Raw genomic sequence first — 19,114 nt, 5'->3', positions numbered from 1 at the left:
TCACGTGCCATCAGTGCCATGTATTAGTGCCATCTATCAGTGCCACATGTCATCAGTACCACGTATCAGTGCCATCTGTCATCAGTGCCACATCAGTGTCACGTGTCATTGTCCTGCTGCTCCAGGGCCTTTAAAATTGTAATAGGTAGTCAACAAGTTAGATGTGTAATTTATGCTCCTAGAACACGCAATAGCGCTCCCTGCATGTTGGGCCTCTCTAAGTGGCTAGGCTGTGGAAAAATCCCACACATGTGGTATTGTAATACTCAGGAGGAGTAGCAACAGAATGTATTTTGGGGCATTATTTGTGGTATACACATGTCATGTGAGAGAAAAACGATTACAATGACAATTTTGTGTAAAAAAAAAATCTTCATTTCGCAAAGAATTGTGGGAAAATATTACAACATCTAAAACCTCACCATGCCTCTTACTAAATACCTTAGAATGTCTACTTTAAAAAAAGGGGTCATTTGTACTTTTCTGGCTTGTTCGGGTCGCAAGAAATGAGATAGGCCAGCAGTATATTAAGTGTGATCAATTTTTTGTGATTTGCACCATAGCTTGTAGACTAACTTTTACAAAGACCAAATAATATCCACTAATTTGGGTTATTTTTGCCAAAGATATGTAGCAGTATAAATTGTGGCCAAAATTTATGAAGAAAAAATTAATAATTTGCAAAACTGTATCACAGAAACAATAACAGCAAACAGAAAAATGTGTTTTTTTTCCAAATTTTCTGTAATTTTTCATTTATAGCGCAAAAATAAAAAACCCAGAGGTGATCAAATACCACCAAAAGAAAGCTCTATGTGTATGAAAAAAAGGACAAAAAATTAATTTGGGTAAAGTGTTGCATGACTGAGTAATTGTCATTCAAAGTTTGAGAGCGCTGAAAGCTGAAAATTGGTCTGGTCACGAGGGGGGTTTAAGTGCCCTGTTGTCAAGTGGTTAATGAAGGTGATCCAAGTGGAGCGCTGGTGATGTCATCAAGAAAGCTGCAATGCTGGTCTAGTTTGGAAAGCTGGGTCATTTGGAACAAAGGTATAGGTGAGCGCACAGTTTAAATGTCAAAAGATAGGTGACTGCACAGAAATAAGGAGTAACTAGAAGTCAAAAAACACCGTTCATGTTAAGCCTCTGCATGTACAGTTGTGCTCATAAGTTTACATACCCTGGCAGAATGTCTGATTTCTTCTCAATTTTTCAGGGAATATGAATAACACAAGAACTTTTCTTTCACTCATGATTAGTGTTTGGCTGAAGCCATTTATTATCAAATCGACAGTGTTTACTCTTTTTAAATCAAAATGGCAACAGAAACTTCCCAAATGACCCTGATCAAAAGTTTACATACCCTGGTGATAACATGCACACAAGTTGACACAAAGGGGTTTGAATGGCTATTAAAAGGTAACCATCCTTGTAATTAGTGTGTGTGTGTGAGAGTGTGTGTGTGTGTGTGTGTGTGTGTGTGTGTGTGTGTGTGTGTGTGTATAAAAGGTCAATGAGTTTCTGGACTCCTGACAGACCCTTGCATCTTTCATCCAGTGTTGCACTGACGTTTCTGGATTTCTGAGCCATGGGGATAGCAAAAGAATTGTGAAAGGATCTGTGGGAAAAGGTAGTTGAACTGTACAAAACAGGAAAGAAATATCGAAAGATATCCAAGGAATTGTGAAAGCCAATCAGCAGTGTTCAAACTCTAATCAAGAAGTGGAAAATGAGGGGTTCTGTTTGAAAGCAAACCACGGTCGGGTAGACCAACTAATATTTCAGCCACAACTGCCAGGAAAATTGTTCAGGATGCAAAGAAAAACCCACAAATAACTTCAGGTGAAATACAGGACTCTCTGAAAACATGTGGTGTGGCTGTTTCAATATGCACAATAAGGGGGCACTGAAAGATGGGCTGCATGGTTGATTCGCCAGAAGAAAGCTACTACTCAAAATGTCACAAAGTATCCCGCTTACTATATGCCAAACAGCACAGAGACAAACCTCAAACCTTCTGGCACAGTCATTTGGAGTGATGAGACCAAAATTGAGCCACAAGCATAAACCTTTCATTTGGAGAGGTGTCAACAAGGCCTATAATGAAAGGTACACCATTCCTACTGTGAAACATGGAGGTGGATTGCTGATGTTTTGGGGATGTGTGAGCTACAAAAGACACAGGAAATTTGGTTTAAATTTTTTTTTTTTAATCATTAAATAATTTTTATTGAAATTTAATTTGGTCTAAATTGATGGCAAGATGAATGCAGTATGTTATTTAAAAAACAAAACAAAAAAACATTGGAACATTTGCATTCATTAGCCAGGAAGCTGTGCATGGGACATACTTGGACATTCCAACATGACAACGATGTAAAACACAAGGCCAAGTTGACCTGTCATTGGCTATAGCAGAATAAAGTGAAGGTTCTGGAGTGACCATCTCTCAGCTTTTTGCCAAGAGGAATGGGCAGCTTTACCATCTGAGAAGATAAAGCCTCATCCACAAAAGACGAAAAGTTAACTTTTGATCAGTGTCATTTGGTTTCTGTTGCCATTATGATTTAAAGAGTAAACACAGTTGATTGATAATAAATGGCTTCAGCCAAACACTAACCATGAGTGAAAGAAAAGTTTTTGTGTTACCATTCATATTCTCTAAAACCAAATTGTGTACACCAAGCTCCGCTTTAAAGCAAAACAAACATATATTCTTTGAATAAAACTTATGTCAGCTGTCATAATTTATTCAGAGGCCACAGGCAGAAATATAACTAGAGTATCAGTGAGGATTCCTCATTGTTCCATGAGGTGTGAAGGATGTTGTACTGGAACAACCCCATGAAAAGTTTAAGGATATTAGGAATTGGAAAAACTGGCTTCAAAAAGGGTCTGCTCAAAAGTTGGGAAGACGCAAATGTCAGGAGGCAAAGTACCAAATCTCTTTTGAGCTCTTCATGCATATGCAGCCAAAATTAATTCTGTGCTACCATTCTATAATCATTGATAGGGTAGATAGGGCTATCATTTTTTGCAAATGTTTGCAGGCATTATTACCATTACCAATAAGGTGTCAATTCCAAAAAAAAAATTAAAAAAAAATTAAAAAACGGGGGGTTGGTTAGGTTGATATACTAAAGGTTTTTTCATATAATCATTTGAATCTGTGTTTATTTAAAACATCCAATCATGCGGGGAAAGTTCTTTTTTTTTCTTTCTTTGTTTAAATTCCAGTGCAAGTGACTGAATGGTTTATTGGAATCATTTCATTTTCAAACAATCTGCAATGCTCAATAGATGTTCAGTTGAATTCATAAGGATCTAGTGTACTCTTCACAAGTGTGGGCTATGACTGGATGCTATAGGTTACTGCACGTACCACTTAAAAAGAAGAATTAAAAAATGTCTTATATCAACTTAAATTAGAATTTGTTTTATATTAAATTAATTAAATTAAATAATGAGATCTGAACTTACAGTATCTCACAAAAGTGAGTACATCCCTCATATTTTTGTAAATATTTTATATCGTACAGCTTGTATAACAGTGTAAATTTGCTGTCCCCTTAAAATAACACAGCCATTAATGTTTAAACCGCTGGCAACAACACTAAGTACACCCCTGAATGAAAATTTCCAAATTGGGCCCAAAATGTCAAGATTTTGTGTGGCCACCATTATTTTCCAGCACTGCCTTAACAATGACGACGTCACAGAGCTGGTGGCAGTTAGAAACCTTACGCTCCTCCACCTTCTGTTTGAGGATACCCCACAGATGCTCAATAGGGTTTAGGTCTGGAGACATGCTTGGCCAGTCCATCACCTTTACCCCTCAGCTTCTTTAGCCACTATGCTGCAGCTCAGTTTCAGGGTCTTGGCAATCTTCCTATAACCTAGACCATCTTTATGTAGAGCAACAATAGGATTTTTATAACAGCTTACCTGTAAAATGCTTTTCTTTGATGTACATTGACTGGACACAGAGCCATAGTAATAACTATGTGGGTTATATCAGACCTTTAGGTGCTGGACACTGGCACGCCCCTCATATAACCCCTCCCACTACTGGGAGTCCTCAGTTTTGTAGCCAAGCAATCAATGTGTATAAGAAGAAGGGAGGGACCTCTGTGTCCCCTGATGTACATCAAAGAAAAGGATTTTACAGGTAAGCTGTAGAAAATCCTATTTTCTTTTCTTACATCAGGGGACACAGAGCCATAGTTTTAACTATGTGGGATGTCCCATAGCAATGGCAACAGAAGGGGGGGGGGGACAGAATCAAGGAAACAGGAGGCCAGAGAGGACTCATACTGCAGCCTGCAGTATATGCTGTGCCAAAAGGCAATACCCTCATGACCTTTAATATCGATTTGATAAAATCGGATAAATGTCTGAACCGAAGACCAAGTTGCGGTCTTACAGATCTGAGCCATAGAGGCCTGATGATGCACCACCCAAGAGGCACTAATTTCCCTGGATGAGTGTGCTCTTAATCTGAGAAGGAAGAATTTTCTTCTTTAAGCTGAAGCTTGAACAATCACTTGACAAATCCATTTGGAAAATAGTGGATCTTGACACTGCCTGTCCATATCTTGGACCCTCTGGCAGTACAAACAAAACCTGTGTTTTGCGAACCTGAGCGGTCGCCTTTAAATAGGTTCTGATCGCTCTTACTACATCAAGAGATTGTAGTGCTTTCTCTTCTCCAGATTAAGGCTTCTGGGGAGAAAGGAGCAATAATAATCTTGGTTTAAATTAAACCTGTTAACACTTTTGGTAAGAATTCAGGATGAGGACATAAAACTACCTCATCCTTATGCATGATGAAATATGGCTCTTACAAGACAGAGCCGTAAGTTTTGATACTCTTCGAGCAGAAGAAATGGCAAGCAAAAAGATATTTTTTGTCAAAGAACCAAGAGAATTTCTAAACTGCTGATTTAACAAAGCAGATAAGACCAATCTTAAATCCTAAGGAGATCACCCACAATCTTTTATAGAGTGAGATTCAACAGTCAAACCTGTTAAACTCCTTGTCTGTAAAGTAGGATAAAATACCGGACCTTGTGCAAGAAGGTCTGGCTATAATGGCAGAGTCCAAAGGACTCCTACTGCAATCTTTATGAGCTCAATAAACTAAGATCTTCTGGGACCCGGCTGGGGCCACCAGAATCACCTCCTTCTGTTCCTGCTTAATCCTGCGGCAAAGGCACGGAAGTAGCAGAGCTGGAGAAAATGCATAGATCAGTGAAAACTGATCCCCTGGAAAGACTAATGTGTCTGTTCCGCCTGCTAGCGGACCCCTTGTTTAACAAAGTTGTTGACCTTATTAATGAATCTGGATGCGAACAGGTCCATGTCCGGAGTACCCCATCTGACATATTGCTAGGAAGATGTCAGGGTGAAGAGATCATTCTCCCGGAAAGAATTGTTGGGATCTCAAGTAGTACACCTGAAATATTAAAATTGCCTCTAACCTGGACCATCTCTGGACAGAATCTTCTTCCAGGGCTGCTCCCCAGCCTAGAAGGCTTGCATCTGTTAACACCTTGCAGGATAAAGATTTTCCCTTGTGCTGGATAACAACCCCCAATTTAGGCTCTGACCTATGTCGGGAGCCAAGCTTATTGGAAACAAACAAGGCCTGAATCCTCTTTATTCCAGACCAACAGGATGGTGTCTTGAAGCAGTCTTTGAATAAAACTGCGCGTAAGGGACGGCCCTGAAGGAGGCCACCATTTCCCCTAAAAATCTCCTGCAGCCGAATGAAAGAATTTTCCTTTATCCTGATAAGTTGAATTAGTCCTACAATGGAACTGATTTATGACTGGGGTAAGAATATCTTCTTCTGTATGGTATCTATAACCAGCCCCTTCTTGATGGTTTTAAGGAGAATCATCCTAGGCTGAGAATCCAACCTAGAGATTTCAGATATCTACAGCTGAGATCAGACTCTGGTTTTAGATCTGAGACTGAATGATCTATTAAAAGTAGATGTTATAATAGGCTAGGACCGTTATGCCTTGAGCCCTTAACCTGGCTAAAGGAGGTGCCAGAATGTTTCAGAACACTTGTGGTGCTGTGACTGGCAGTGCCGTGATTGAAAAAATAATTTTATATTTCAAACTGCAGAAATTTCTGTTAGGCGGGAAACTTTGGCACATGGAGATATGCAACTCCCCTCCTTGCAGGATGGACACAGCCGATCGAATTATGAAAGGATCGGATTTTCAAGTGCCGATTCAGATCTCCGAGATCTAGAATGGGTCTTACCTCTCTGTTTGGCTCTGGGACCTTAAAAGGTTTGAGCCAAAAAAACCCTGTTCCACTAAGGGAGACTTCTGATATCACCGACTAGGATAACAGCTTATCCAGAGGCCACCTTAGGAGCATTCTTTGAGGAGACAGACACTCTTGCATAAAGACTGCTGCAACACCAGCCCCAAGGACCCCACAGGGAGCACCCAAACAGGACCCAAACCCTCAGATTGAAAGCCGACTGGGCCATCCGGGCTCTTGAAACTCTAAATGTAACCTAGAGAAAAAAACAAAAAAACGCTGAAATCCCCCTGCTCTTAACATTGTTCCTGCCAGACTGAGAATTGCAGGACCTTTCCCCTCATCCAAACAAGTGGGGGTGCTCCTTCATGAGAAGGCCTTATCATTTTGCTTTTTGGGCTTTCTGCCCCCAAGATCCTGGTGCTGCCCCTGGGAACTTTCTCCTGAATCTGACGATTGAGACTGTCAAGACTGCCTAAAGGCAGATACCCCAGGCATAGGAGAGGCTGCACGACTGACTTGCGCAGCTACTCCCTCCCTGTTAGGATCCTCCGAAGAGGAAAAATAAGCATCTTCCAATATGTGGGAAGATCTACCTGATCCCCAGCCTCCTGCACCTCAACAAAGGGGCCCTGAGGACTAGATGAGAATCTGCTATGTTTAGTCCTAAGGAGAGACATCATAGCATAAATCTTTTAAATGGTAGAAGAAAAAAAACTGTTTGTATGAAATACAAAGGGACAGAAGTTTTATTTTGTTGTATACCATTAACCCCTTAGAAACCTTAGAGGAGTTCCTGGTCCCTTTGTCACTCATAGCTTACAGTACAAAGCAGAGGCAGTGCCAGCAAAATAATGTTTCACTTGCTAGGCTATAGTACAGTACAATAACTGCTATTAATCCTAGCTTTACAGTACAATGTTGTCAAAAGGGAAATGCCTGACCAGCAACCACTCTGCTCTGTCCCTCCACCGCCAGGCAGCAGCTTCTCTTGCAGAGCTCTAAACTACTTCCTACAGGTGTTGCTGGTGGTGTTGCGCAGTACGGGGGACAAGGAGAGGCCGAACATCTTCGAAGATAAACGGTGCCTGCGCAGTGAGTCCAGGTTCAAGTCCCACCATCTAAGTGGACATAGAGTTAGAATAAAAAATAGCCGAGCGAATTAAGGCCATGCCTGAAGCGTGGCAAGCGAAGCGAGGCCGTGCCCGAAGAGTGGCGCAACCGTATGTCCACTTGGATGGTGGGGCTTCAACCTGGACTCCGTGTGCAGGTGCCATTCTTCTTCGGAGACTTTCGGAGTCTCCTTGTCCTCCGTACTGCGCCTGCGTAGTACAGGGAGGACACTATTCGATAGGCGGACACTTTTTGACAGAACACCGGTGTCTGACGCCGCTTAGCCACGCCCCCCGCACGGAAACGCCCCCTCCTCTTCCAAACAGGGAAGTTAAATCTCCCGCGTGAGCGCCGGCATCATGGAGGGCAGCGGGAGGGGGGGGGGGGGGGGGTAAATCCTTCGCTCAGAAAAAAAGGCAGCTGGCTGGCATTCAATCAGCTGAAAAATCGCCAATCTGGGGAATCGTCAGAATGGTGAGTACTCAATACAGCCTCCAGTGGTGACACATAGACATGACATGACAGCACAATACATGGAAGGAGAGATTCCTGAGAAAATCTCCCCTACCTTATCTTGCAGCAGGGTTTATCAGAGATAAAAAAAAATAAAAAATTTTGCCCTTCACAGTAGGCTCTGAGACCTTAAAAGGAAACCTTCAGCAACCGGGGCACACTTAGGTTATCCCACAATCCTGGACCTGTGAGAAGACCCTGACAGTAAACTTTTATTGGCCTTACTACCAAAAAATACTGGATCCCAGGGCCCAGCTTTTAAAGCATTCGCAAGCAAAACCTAGCATCTTTGGATGACGAGGCCCGGGTACCATTCATTTAGTCCATTATGGAGACATCAGAACAGATCCGGTCAGGATGGATGGCTCTCATCAAAGGATTACTGCCCGTGAAGCTCAGTACAACACATCCTTAAACGTGCCCAACACCTTAGACACTGGCGAAAAAACTGGAGCACTCCCAGTAGTGGGAGGGGTTATATAAGGGAAGTTCACGCCTTAAGGGGCGTGCCATTGTCCAGCACCTGATGGTCTGATATAACCCACATAGTTATTATTATGGCTCTGTGTTTTTTTTTTTTTTTAAAGACATTTTATTGAATAATAAAAGGTGTACATACATTAAGTCAATGATAAGCACAAAGCAATACAAGAGAAAACAAAAAAACATTGCAGAACAATACAGTGCTTACGATGTAAGGGAACAAGCATGGTCTACCACATAACATAAAGCTAGAACAGAAGCGTCTTTACACAGAGGAACTGTGGTAAAAGGAGGAGCAATTCCATAAAGCATAAATTCAAATAACGTATCCGTCAAGTACCAATTTGGACATTTTTACTTAGTGGTGTACTCACTTTTGTTGACAGCGGTTTAGATGGTAATGGCTGTACACTCAATACTTTACATTGTAGCAAAGTGTAGTCGCATGAAAAGATTTTAATAAGATATATACAAAAATGTGAGGGGGCGTACTTGCTTTTGTGAGATACTGCACGTCAAAGAATACCAGTCTTCTGTCATGAAGTAAATCAGAGCTAGAACTAAAGACTACATGTTGATGCCAATTAACATTAAAGGGCTACAGGTTTGCTGTACAGTTACATTAATAGAAACATAGATGGACTGGGCTTGTATGTCAATGCAAGGCCATCACTCTATAAAATATATTTTCCCCAGGATGAAGACCTCATTAATTCTGGATTTTTGCTGCAAGCAAAGTTATTACATAACTGTAACAAATAATCTGTTACAGCCTGCTGCTCTCTAAACACAGCAAGTGAGAAAAATAAAGAAAAATAACAGCTACGTGTATAGTCTTGAAAACTGTCACTAGTTTATCAAAATAGATTTTAATATTGGCCAGCAAGGTTTTCTGTATTTTATTCATATTCAATTTTGCACAAAAAGTGTATATTGGGGATATAAGGCATGATGTGAGAGATGTATATGAAGATATTCTAACCCTTAGCCCTTGTACACACGGTCGGAGAATCCGTCAGAATGTGTCCTATCGGACCGTGTTGTCGGATAATCCGACTGTGTGTGGTATGCATCAGACCGATTCCGTCTGACCCAATTTTCCAACTTGTTGGATATATTTTCAGACAAACTGGTCCGATCGGACATACTCCGATCATGTGTAGAGAATTCCGATCAGACAAAGTGCCACGCATGCTCAGATCAAATGCCTACACCAAAGCTATTGGCTACTAGCCTGAACGTAGTCCCGTCGTAACGAAATAACATCACGTTCTGAACGATCGGATTTTCCGACAACTTGGTCCGAGCGTGTGTATGCAACAGTTTCGGACACAATCCGTCAGACAAAATCCAACGGATTAGGTTGGCAGAATGTCCGACCGTGTGTACAGGGGCTTAGACCCCTTTCACACTGGGGCCGCCTAGCCTTAGCAGTAAAGCGTTGCTTATTTTAGTGGTGCTTTATCGCTCTTTTAGTATCGCTTTTCGGCAGCTATCGATGCACTTTTAACCAACGAAGGGGTTAAAAGTGCCTGTGTTGCGCCATTTCAATGGGCAGCGCATTTTGGGAGAGCTGTATTCAGCGCTCCCAAACCACCCCAAAGATGCTGCTTGCAGGACTTTTCATGATGACCCGCATCGCACCACCCCAGTGTGAAAAGTCACACTAAAATAAATAGGAGGTAGTTTCAGGTGCTTTACAGGCACCATTTCTAGCACTAAAACGCCTGATAACCGCCTCAGTGTGAAAGGGGTCTAAGGGAAGTGTTAACGAAGGAAAATAAACTGGAGTAATTATCCGTAAAAAAAAAAAAAAAAAACAATCACATTTCTTTCCCCTGAAAATTGCTACTCAATTTTTGCTCTAGCTACATATATCAGCCAAGAAAAATTAGATACCACAAATAATGTTAGGGAGTGATGGGAAACGATCAAAAGATCAAAGTTGCTCATTTGGTATTAACGTTTTGGATGGCTGAATCTGACCACAAAATCTGTCTTCCTGCGCCATCATCCTTGCACAAAAGGAACCAGTATTCCATGTCTTACACTGATAACAGTCAATACATTTGACACAGCTGTTTGCATTATTCTTAAGACCTCATACACACTGGACGTTATAAAGTAATAAAAATGGCAGTAGCTTTGCAGTGAGTTTTTAAAAGTTTTTCAGCGTTTTTGCAATAGAGATTTTTAGTGTTTTTTTTTTCCAATGGGATCAAAAATGTTAAACGCTGGTTAGCCGCGTTTGAGTGTTTATCAGCATTTGACATTAGAGCATTTTTACAGCTGAAAAACTCCTCTCAGAACCCACTAGTTTTGGGTTGTTTTTTTCCAGCCAAAAAAATGCCCCAGCCAAAACAGTTGATAACAGCCTATGTGTAGATGGACACATAGGAAAACATGCTGGAGAGTTTATTGACTGTAGAAAAAAAAAATGTCTGAAGCCAAAAACAGCAGCTGTAAAAACATCCACAAACGTCCAGTGTGCATGAGGCCTAACTGTTTTGGTGTTATCAATAATGGGTGTGAGCGTTTAGAGAAACAGAGAAATAGTCTGCATGTCACTATTTACCATTTTATTAAAGTGTTACTAAACCCACAACAGGAAAATCAATCTGTATATGCAGTAAAGCATGCTTGTTATATTCACTGTGGAACCTAAGGGGTTAATCCTGCACATTGTGTAAAAAGGGATGTTTGATCCTGTCTTCTCCGATCCTCCTCCATTTCCACTGTCCCCAATCTCATGACAGTACAGAGCCTTTGGAGCACTCTGCCCATGCTTAGTTTGGTGTGTATTGCTAGAGTTTTTCTTTTTTCTTGGGAGGGTGCATGTGATCAGCACAGGGACAATCAGCACTGTCCAGAGGGTAAGGGGTCCTGCAGCCTCATAGGACAGTCAGAGTATAATGAAAACTCCGCCTACAAGCTTTAACCAGACAAGGACAGAAAGTCATAAGACTGCTATATACTGCTGATGAGAAATGGTATTTAGCAGTTCAGTTACTAATAAATATACTTAAATAATTGCATTTTCATGTTCTGTGTACTGCAGGAGACCAGATATAGTGAATGCCGGCTCCTGGGTTTAGTAATACTTTAAAGAGTAACTCCACTTTTGTTGAGAAAAAAAAATTCCCCCCTGGGTGATCCAAGTACATTGCAAGGATAAACTTTACTGCAGATTCCTACCTTTTGTTATTCTGAAGAAATCCATGTGTGCTTCTCTGTGCTTCTGTTCTGAGTCATTCTAATCGGAGTGGTTACATACTTAACTGTCAGGTGTGGAGCTACTGAGGACTAAATGAGGAAATCTGCTGGGCCTGCATCCCTTTAGATGTGGTCCTATTGAAAGAATCTCTCAAAAAAATGACATTTTTGTTGCAAGAGATGCCTGAAATCTGACTTGTATCTTAGGCAGACTTCTGGGAAAATTGGTGAGCCAATCACAGAAGCAGGAAATGTTTCTGGGGAGTGGTTAGTACACATTCTGTGTACAGAAAACTCCAGGTAGCCATATCGCAATGTATTCTCAGAAAATTACATTGGCTGCAGATTGAAAAGGAAAGGTAATTTTTAATAACATTCAGTTACAAAATGATTAGTGTCGCAATTCTATGTGCTATATTTTTTTATTTGCTATTTTTTTTTCCCCACAAAAGTGGAGTTACCTTTTAAGTGAAAAATAAACCAAGATTTGTAGGTTTCCATCAACAAACCCTACAGTGAAAAATAGGCATCTCATTTTGGATTTGTGATGACGTGGCAATATATATACCTGGTCTAAAAAGCAGACTACTATACTTTATGTCAGAGCAAAGGGGTATTTTAATTTTGAAGGGGGGGTTTGAAGTACTACCAAACTAAATGAAACTGGTAAAGCAGACATATCCTTGTCTATCCTGTGCCGCGCACATTTGCCAATACAAGTGAATGGCTATATGCGGCAATGCTCAGGAAAACGGCTTCTGCATCAGTACAGCCATTCACTTATATTGATGTGGCACATGTGGTTTCTAGGGGGGCAGAAAGCACTGCAGATTTTACTCCTCAGCAAACAGGAGCTGATAAATATTCAACTTAACAAGGCCTATGGTAAAACGCTTTATGGAACGGATATATGGAATGTAACCAAAGTACTGAAATGGTATCTTTACTGGAGAAGATGCTGCTCCAGGCTCTCTTTAGTGCTTGCAACAAGTTTAAAATGCTAGCCATTTTGTTATGTGATCTCTGTTGTAGGAGGGGATTATGATTCAAATTAGACAGCACTGGGGGCAGCCCAGAAACCTTTTCTCTGTTAAGTTAAGCCCCGCTATTACCCCAACGTACCTATCCCTGGAAGATTAACAAAGTTTAAAGTCAACACCGGAATATTTCAATTTCATTGCTAACGTTTTATTAATTTTTCCATATCTATATGTTCGCCTATATAAACCTGTGTATTTAATGGCAGAGATAAGGGATGGTATTAATCCATCTCTCCACTTTTGTTTCCCTAAAACACAATCACACTATAACTGCAGTAATATGATTGCGAAAACACACCCAGTTTAACATTTTCTGAGTAGTAAATAAGTTCCAACTTATGCAAGAAACTTCAAGGCAGTTTAAAACACTGGAAGAGAACAAAAAAACATATTATTCCAGAATACACTAAGAAATGGGAGTTCACTTTGGTAGCCTGCATGCTTCTTGAGCCTTCCTGCGTGCATATGTACTTGCTAGCCATGCCAAGCTGCTCGCGTGTAGGGGATGCGGCAATCATAGGTTTGGCAGGGTTACTGCTCTGCAGAGAAGCAGCCTATGCAAATGAAGAGAGCAATCGTTATCCTCTCTTGCTAACTCCTGCTTGAAGACATCTGGCCTACCCTCAGTAGCAGCATCTGGAGATGTGTCGGGTGTCAGGTACACAAGAACATCCCCCTCACGAGTGTCCCCTAGGCTTGGAATGATGTGCAAGATCGGGGAGCCCGGATTCGAGTCGCTTGTGAGGTCAAAACCATCTGGGATGCAACACAGGAACAATTTAGAGTTTGTAGAAAGCATCTGCTCCCTTTTATTCACTGTGGCTTGCCCAAATAAAGTTGAGTTAAAGAAAAAGCTTCTATCGGGAACAGATAAGTAAATTTGCAAACAAAATCAAATGACCATTAAAAAGGAAAAAAATTATTAAAAAAAATTGAAATCATAATAAGGTCACTAGACTCTTGAGAGACCATCTTTCATGGCGTTGAAAAGTAAGGTTACATTAAAAACCAATAAAATAGTTACCAGGCCTGTTTAAAAAAAAAAAAAAAAAAACACAACACAGATTATGACAAAAAGGAATGATAGTTTAAAAATCACAAAAGGTAGAGGAGCAGTTATGTAAAAAACAGAGTTAAAGAACCAGATACATTTCCAATGGTCTACATAAGAAGGTCTCAAAGGCAAAGATATAAAAGAACTACAAGGTTGGAAGGTCTGCTACAGTCGGAAAAACTAACAAAACTAGAAATAAAATCACGGCAGCCAGATTATGTACAAGAGAAGATAAAGACATACATGATAGAAAAGATATTCATGAAACAATGTAAACTGATGTAGTCCACTAGCATTTGAACAAATGTAAGCATAACAAGCTGAATGGTAGATAGGTGAAAATACTTTCACACAGATGTGGCTAGTATAATGGTTAAGCAAAGGACAACACTGCATTTATGATATTGGAGCAGAGATAGTGGCCAGCAGAATTGAAAGACATTGTGAGAAATGCTACTTATTATTTTTCCAAAAGTAATTCTAAGGAAGGGCTTTCCACCTCTGAAAACCTTGTTTATGAGGTCTGTTCTCAAAATGTGGTCATCTGACATTAATTGCAAGACTGGACCACTTCGTAAAAAGGAAAAATTGAGCTTTATTAATACAGTAACTATACACTACAGTAACTGAGGATTCTTTTTTTTAAATGGGTTGTAAAGGTTCATGTTTTTTCACCTTAATGCATCCTATGACAATACCGCCCCCCCCCTCCCCCGTTTTACTTACCTGAGCCCGTTACCTGCTGTGCTCACCCCCGATCTCCTCTTCGCCGCTCAGCCTGGCCGTTGATTGGCTAGAGTGGATGGATTAAAAGCAAAGCAGCCATTGGCTCGCGCTGCTGTCAATCACATCCAATCATGCGGAGTGCCAGGTGTTACAATGAGCGGCTATAGCCGTTGCCTGTATCACGGGAGCACACCCGCAAGAACTAAGCACCATGCAAGAGAGCTCGCATGAAGGTGCTTAGTTCTTGTGGAGAGGAGCCAAGACAGCCGCCGAGAGACCCCAGAAGACCAGGTTTGGGCCACTCTGTGCAAAACGAGCTGCACAGTGGAAGTATATGTTTGTTATTAAAAAAAAAAAAAAAAAAAAAAAAAAAAAAAAAACTACCTTTATAACCCATTTAAAGATGAAAAAAAAAAAGAATTTTGACTTGCCTATAAAATTCCATATCTTGAAGTACTATACATGACTAATACAGAATATTCATATACCATGGGTCACTGGCGTGTTCCATCAGATGATTTGACCCTGGAAAGCATTAGAGGACACACGCCCTTGGTGCAAGAAATGGAGACTAAACTAAGGAATGGAAGGGCGGGTGGCCTGTGCCAAGTACTGTATTCCAAGATACAGAATTAACAGATAAAGTAAAAAATTCTCTTATCTTAACTGTACAGTACAGGAAACAGGCTGAATATTCACACACCATGGCACAACCCCAAGCAACAAATAGGAAGGGTGGGCAGCAAGGAGGCAAACAGAAGTGTGCCAAAATACCCAACAGGGGTCAAAAGACCCAAATTCAGAGAGCCACTGCAAGAACCTTACGTGCAAAAGCTGCATCAGAAAAAGATTGGATGTCCATCTAGCAAAGCTTTGAAAAAGGAACGAAAGAAGACCAGGTGATGGTCTTACACAACTGGATCACCGAGGATTTGTGATGAAATACCCACAAAACACCACCGACCACTGGTGGAATGAATGCACCGAAGTGGAGGAGGTTTCTCTTTAAGAATGTAAACTCTTCCAATCAATTTTCCTATTCATATACCAGGCCAATGCAGAGATTTCCTTTGTTTAGGAGCAGGGCATAAGAATGGGAAAACAATGTCCGCATTGAGGTGGCATGCCGATACCATTTTGGAATAAATGACGACCTTGGGCATAAGACAATTTTGTCATTGTGAAGAATGAGGAAAGGCACTTTAGAGGAAACCACTAGTTCAGTAATCTGTCAAACAGATATGATAGCGACCAAAAATTCTACTTTGCAAGATAGATCCTCTATGTGTAGTGTTAATAGGAGGTACACCTTGAAGAAATGTTTTTACAAGAAAGCGGGGTTCACAATATAGTGATGCGGGAACCAGCACAATTCCAGCATCTCTCCCGCAGGCAGTTCACACTGCCCTCTGCGAACCGCTGCGAGTGTCACTAAAATGTTAATGATGCTCCCAGATCAGTTCACAGATCGCAGTGAGAACTGTGGATTCGGATAGGAATCAGATCACATGGGTGCTTACACCCAATGCGAGCAGATTCCAGTGCGAGAAAAAAAAAAAAAAAAAGGCCCGGTGCCTTTCTTATGCAAATCCAATGCAAGTTCAGCCATACAATTGTATGGCTGAATTGCACTGCACAGGCAGCGCATGTGATCGGCACAACAGTGCGGGAGCAAATCACATGCGATGTCTGTGTTCGCTATAGTGTGAACCCAGGCTAAGGGTACTTAAGGCCATGTTTTGGTCAAGACCTGATTGGAGGGATTGAAAGAAGTATGGAATGCAAGGTACACACTAGGCAATCTTCCTGGGAGAGGCTTTTCATGCTTTTAGCAAGGTAGTAATCACAGACTCAAAGACCCCTCTATCCTTAAACACCTGGGTTTCAACAGCCATGACATTAAAGCCAGAGACTGGGAAGTAGGATAGAATAGAGGGCGTTGAGATAGTAGAGATTGTCTGTTAGGAAGAGGACAGGAGTCATCTTTTTAGAAGTCTCAATATGACTGTGTACCGAGCTCTTCTGGGTTGGATGCAATTAAAATCATGGTTTTCCTCTGTTGCTCTATTATCTTGAGCAGATATGGTAGAATTTGCACTAGAGGGAAGGCATAAATTGGCCTAACCTGAGACCGGGGATGAAGGAGGGTCAATTTGCATAATGCCAAGACTTTTGTGGACAGAGACTTTGAGCTCATCAAGGTTGGCAAGCATGCTGTGTGAAGCTCACCCCTGCCAAATAGGGATGATCTGTGGGGGGGGGGGGGAAATCTTCCGCAGCTTCCTCTGGTACTTCCCCAATATTCTTTTCATTTTTTTTTGGTGTCTGCGTCCCTTAGGCCTGACATATCAGAATCTAACTCCAGTTGAGAAACAAGAGACGAGGCATGGCATTTGTGAGCCCTAGATGAAGATGGCCATATGAAGGTTGTAATTTGTTTGAGGAAATGTGACAAGGATGAAGAAAGTTCTAGGCTGCTTGTTTCAAGCCTGAAATAGAACTAGAATTGGATGCTGAGACTTATTCGAACTGTTATTTTCACAGGTACACATTGTCACTCTGAGAATGTTGTGCAGGCCTTCGGCAGATTGTATGTTTGCCTTAACTCCCTGTTCACTTGGTCTGCACCATAGCTACAAGTGAGGGTATTCTCCATGGGGTACTCACGGATTAGAGTGCAGATAATAGGGCAGTGATGCCGAACCTTGGCACCCCGGATGTTTTGGAACTACATTTCCCATGATGCTCAACTACACTGCAGCGTGCATGAGCATCGTGGGAAATGTAGTTCCAAAACATCTGGGGTGCCAAGGTTCACCGTCACTGGTAAAGGGTAAGCATGTCAGTAAAGGAGTACGCAGTAACCCAAGTGACGTGCCTCCTGTAACAAGTTCTTGTGGGGAATCAGTGGGAGGAAGTGACTGAGTATCTTATAAAAGCTCTAAGCAGAAGTGTGTAAACAATAATATGATGTTGACACATGGCCATCTGCCTAGGACTGAGGTTTGAGTGGTTGAATTTTAGCACATGTGAAGTGAATACTTACCAGACATAGCCTTGTTTTCTTCAGTAATGGTCAGAAATACAGGGCGACCATGTCTTACCTGTCCACGATGCTGAATTTTAAATAAAAACCAGGCTTCGTCCATCACAGTGGGCATACCTCCCAAAGAGGTTCACTGGGACTGGGTTCAAAAGTGATGGGCCACAGTCCTGGACCTGTATCACACCCTGCAGCTAACTCTGTACATTGTACCAAGTGAGGTGGGGAGGGTTCATGCAGGATCCAAGCAGGATCCAGTGCCTGAAGAAACATTACAAGCTGTCCTCTCAGCATAGAGTCTGGGTGTACTACTCCCAAGGTTTTACCAATCCAGATACAATGCTTCTATGCTGGCTTAATAAATCAAAACATGAAGAACTTGAGGGAAGAATTGGAAGTTAAAATAGTGAAAAATAATACACTAGTTAAGCTAAGTGTCAGATAAGGTCCATCACAAATACTAAACTGAGAATTCACAAAGTGAGGTAGTGTTATAGGGGCATGTCGTCTAAAGCTTTTCCAGTGTCCAATCACCTGAGGGTACATACCAGTGTTTCGCAAACTTTTTTGTCTTGTGGCGCACCAAAAAGATGTGTGGTGTGAAAATCTTTACAATACAATAGATACAAAAGCAGCAGTCTTGAGCAATTCCCAATATTATATATCACTGATATATAATATCGGGGACCACGCAAGACTACTGCTTTTTGTATACATTATATTTTCCTGCTGATATAATATTGGGGATCACACAAGACTGCTGCTTATATTTGATGCCGATATAAATCACACAGTGGTCCGCCTGTCCCCATCTCTTCTTTTGTCTTACCTTTTCAGCTCCACACCATGTGGGACAGCCAGGGACTGTGAGCGCCTCTGTTCTGTTGTGGGTGTGACTGGAGAAGGGATTGACGTCATGTTGAGGTGCACCATGCTCAGCACCTCATTGGCTGGAAGCGCCTGGCACGGCATCTGTCCTGGCACACTGCTGGCAGCCAGGCCACATCCTAATCATTTTCAGGATCCAGATTGGCGGGGTCTGGTGGTTGCGAACATCAACCAATCTAATTCGCACACAGACCAGGCAACAGAGATGACCGTGTCCATGTGAGGCCAGTAGGGGACAATCGGCACTATGCTGGTGGAGTCTCGCGGTGTGGCGCTGGCACAGTCACCGCCGGGCCCGGCGAACAACATGAATGATCCCGTGCCACACCTGCAATTAGGATTTTGTTTTCATAACTAGCAACGGAAACAAATGTTATATATATATATATATATATATATATATATATATAATTTTTTTTTTTCTACTGGCAACAAAAGGGAGTTCCCCGCTAAGTTAAAATGTCCAAATTGGGCCCAAATATTTTGTGTGGCCACCATTTTCTAGCACTGCCTTAACCCTCTTGGGCATGGAGTGCACCACTGGCAAATGAAGGACAATGATAAATGGTTGCTGCTCTGATTAATGCCTCTCCTTGCCTGGCCTGTCAGTTTAGGTGGACAGCCATGTATTGGTAAGTTTGCAGCTGTGTCATACTCTTTCCATTTTCAGATGATGGATTAAACAGTGCTCCTTGATGTTCAAAGTTTGGGATTTTTTAGTTTTTTTTATAACCTAACCCTGCTTTAAACTTCTCCACAACT

General features: G+C 41.6%; 1 protein-coding gene across 3 annotated transcripts in view; it reads right to left on the bottom strand.

Moving 5' to 3' along the window:
* HYCC2 (hyccin PI4KA lipid kinase complex subunit 2) overlaps positions 1-19,114 on the bottom strand; it is a 216,346-nt gene that overhangs the window by 30,956 nt on the left and 166,276 nt on the right. Inside the window, exon 13 of one of the 3 annotated variants that reach the window (XM_077448633.1) lies at positions 13,263-13,397. The exons of the other annotated variants lie outside the window; for them this stretch is intronic. Within the exon in view, the coding sequence (XP_077304759.1) occupies positions 13,263-13,397 (135 nt within the window). The remainder of the gene's footprint in view (positions 1-13,262; positions 13,398-19,114) is intronic. 3 annotated transcript variants of the gene reach the window in all.

This window comes from Lithobates pipiens, unplaced genomic scaffold, assembly GCF_037356315.1.
Source record: "Lithobates pipiens isolate NorthernLeopardFrog02 unplaced genomic scaffold, aLitPip1_a1.2 Scaffold_22, whole genome shotgun sequence".
Lineage (NCBI taxonomy): Eukaryota > Metazoa > Chordata > Amphibia > Anura > Ranidae > Lithobates > Lithobates pipiens.
Note: the sequence above shows the minus strand (reverse complement) of the source record. Positions and strands in the feature narration are given on the sequence as shown.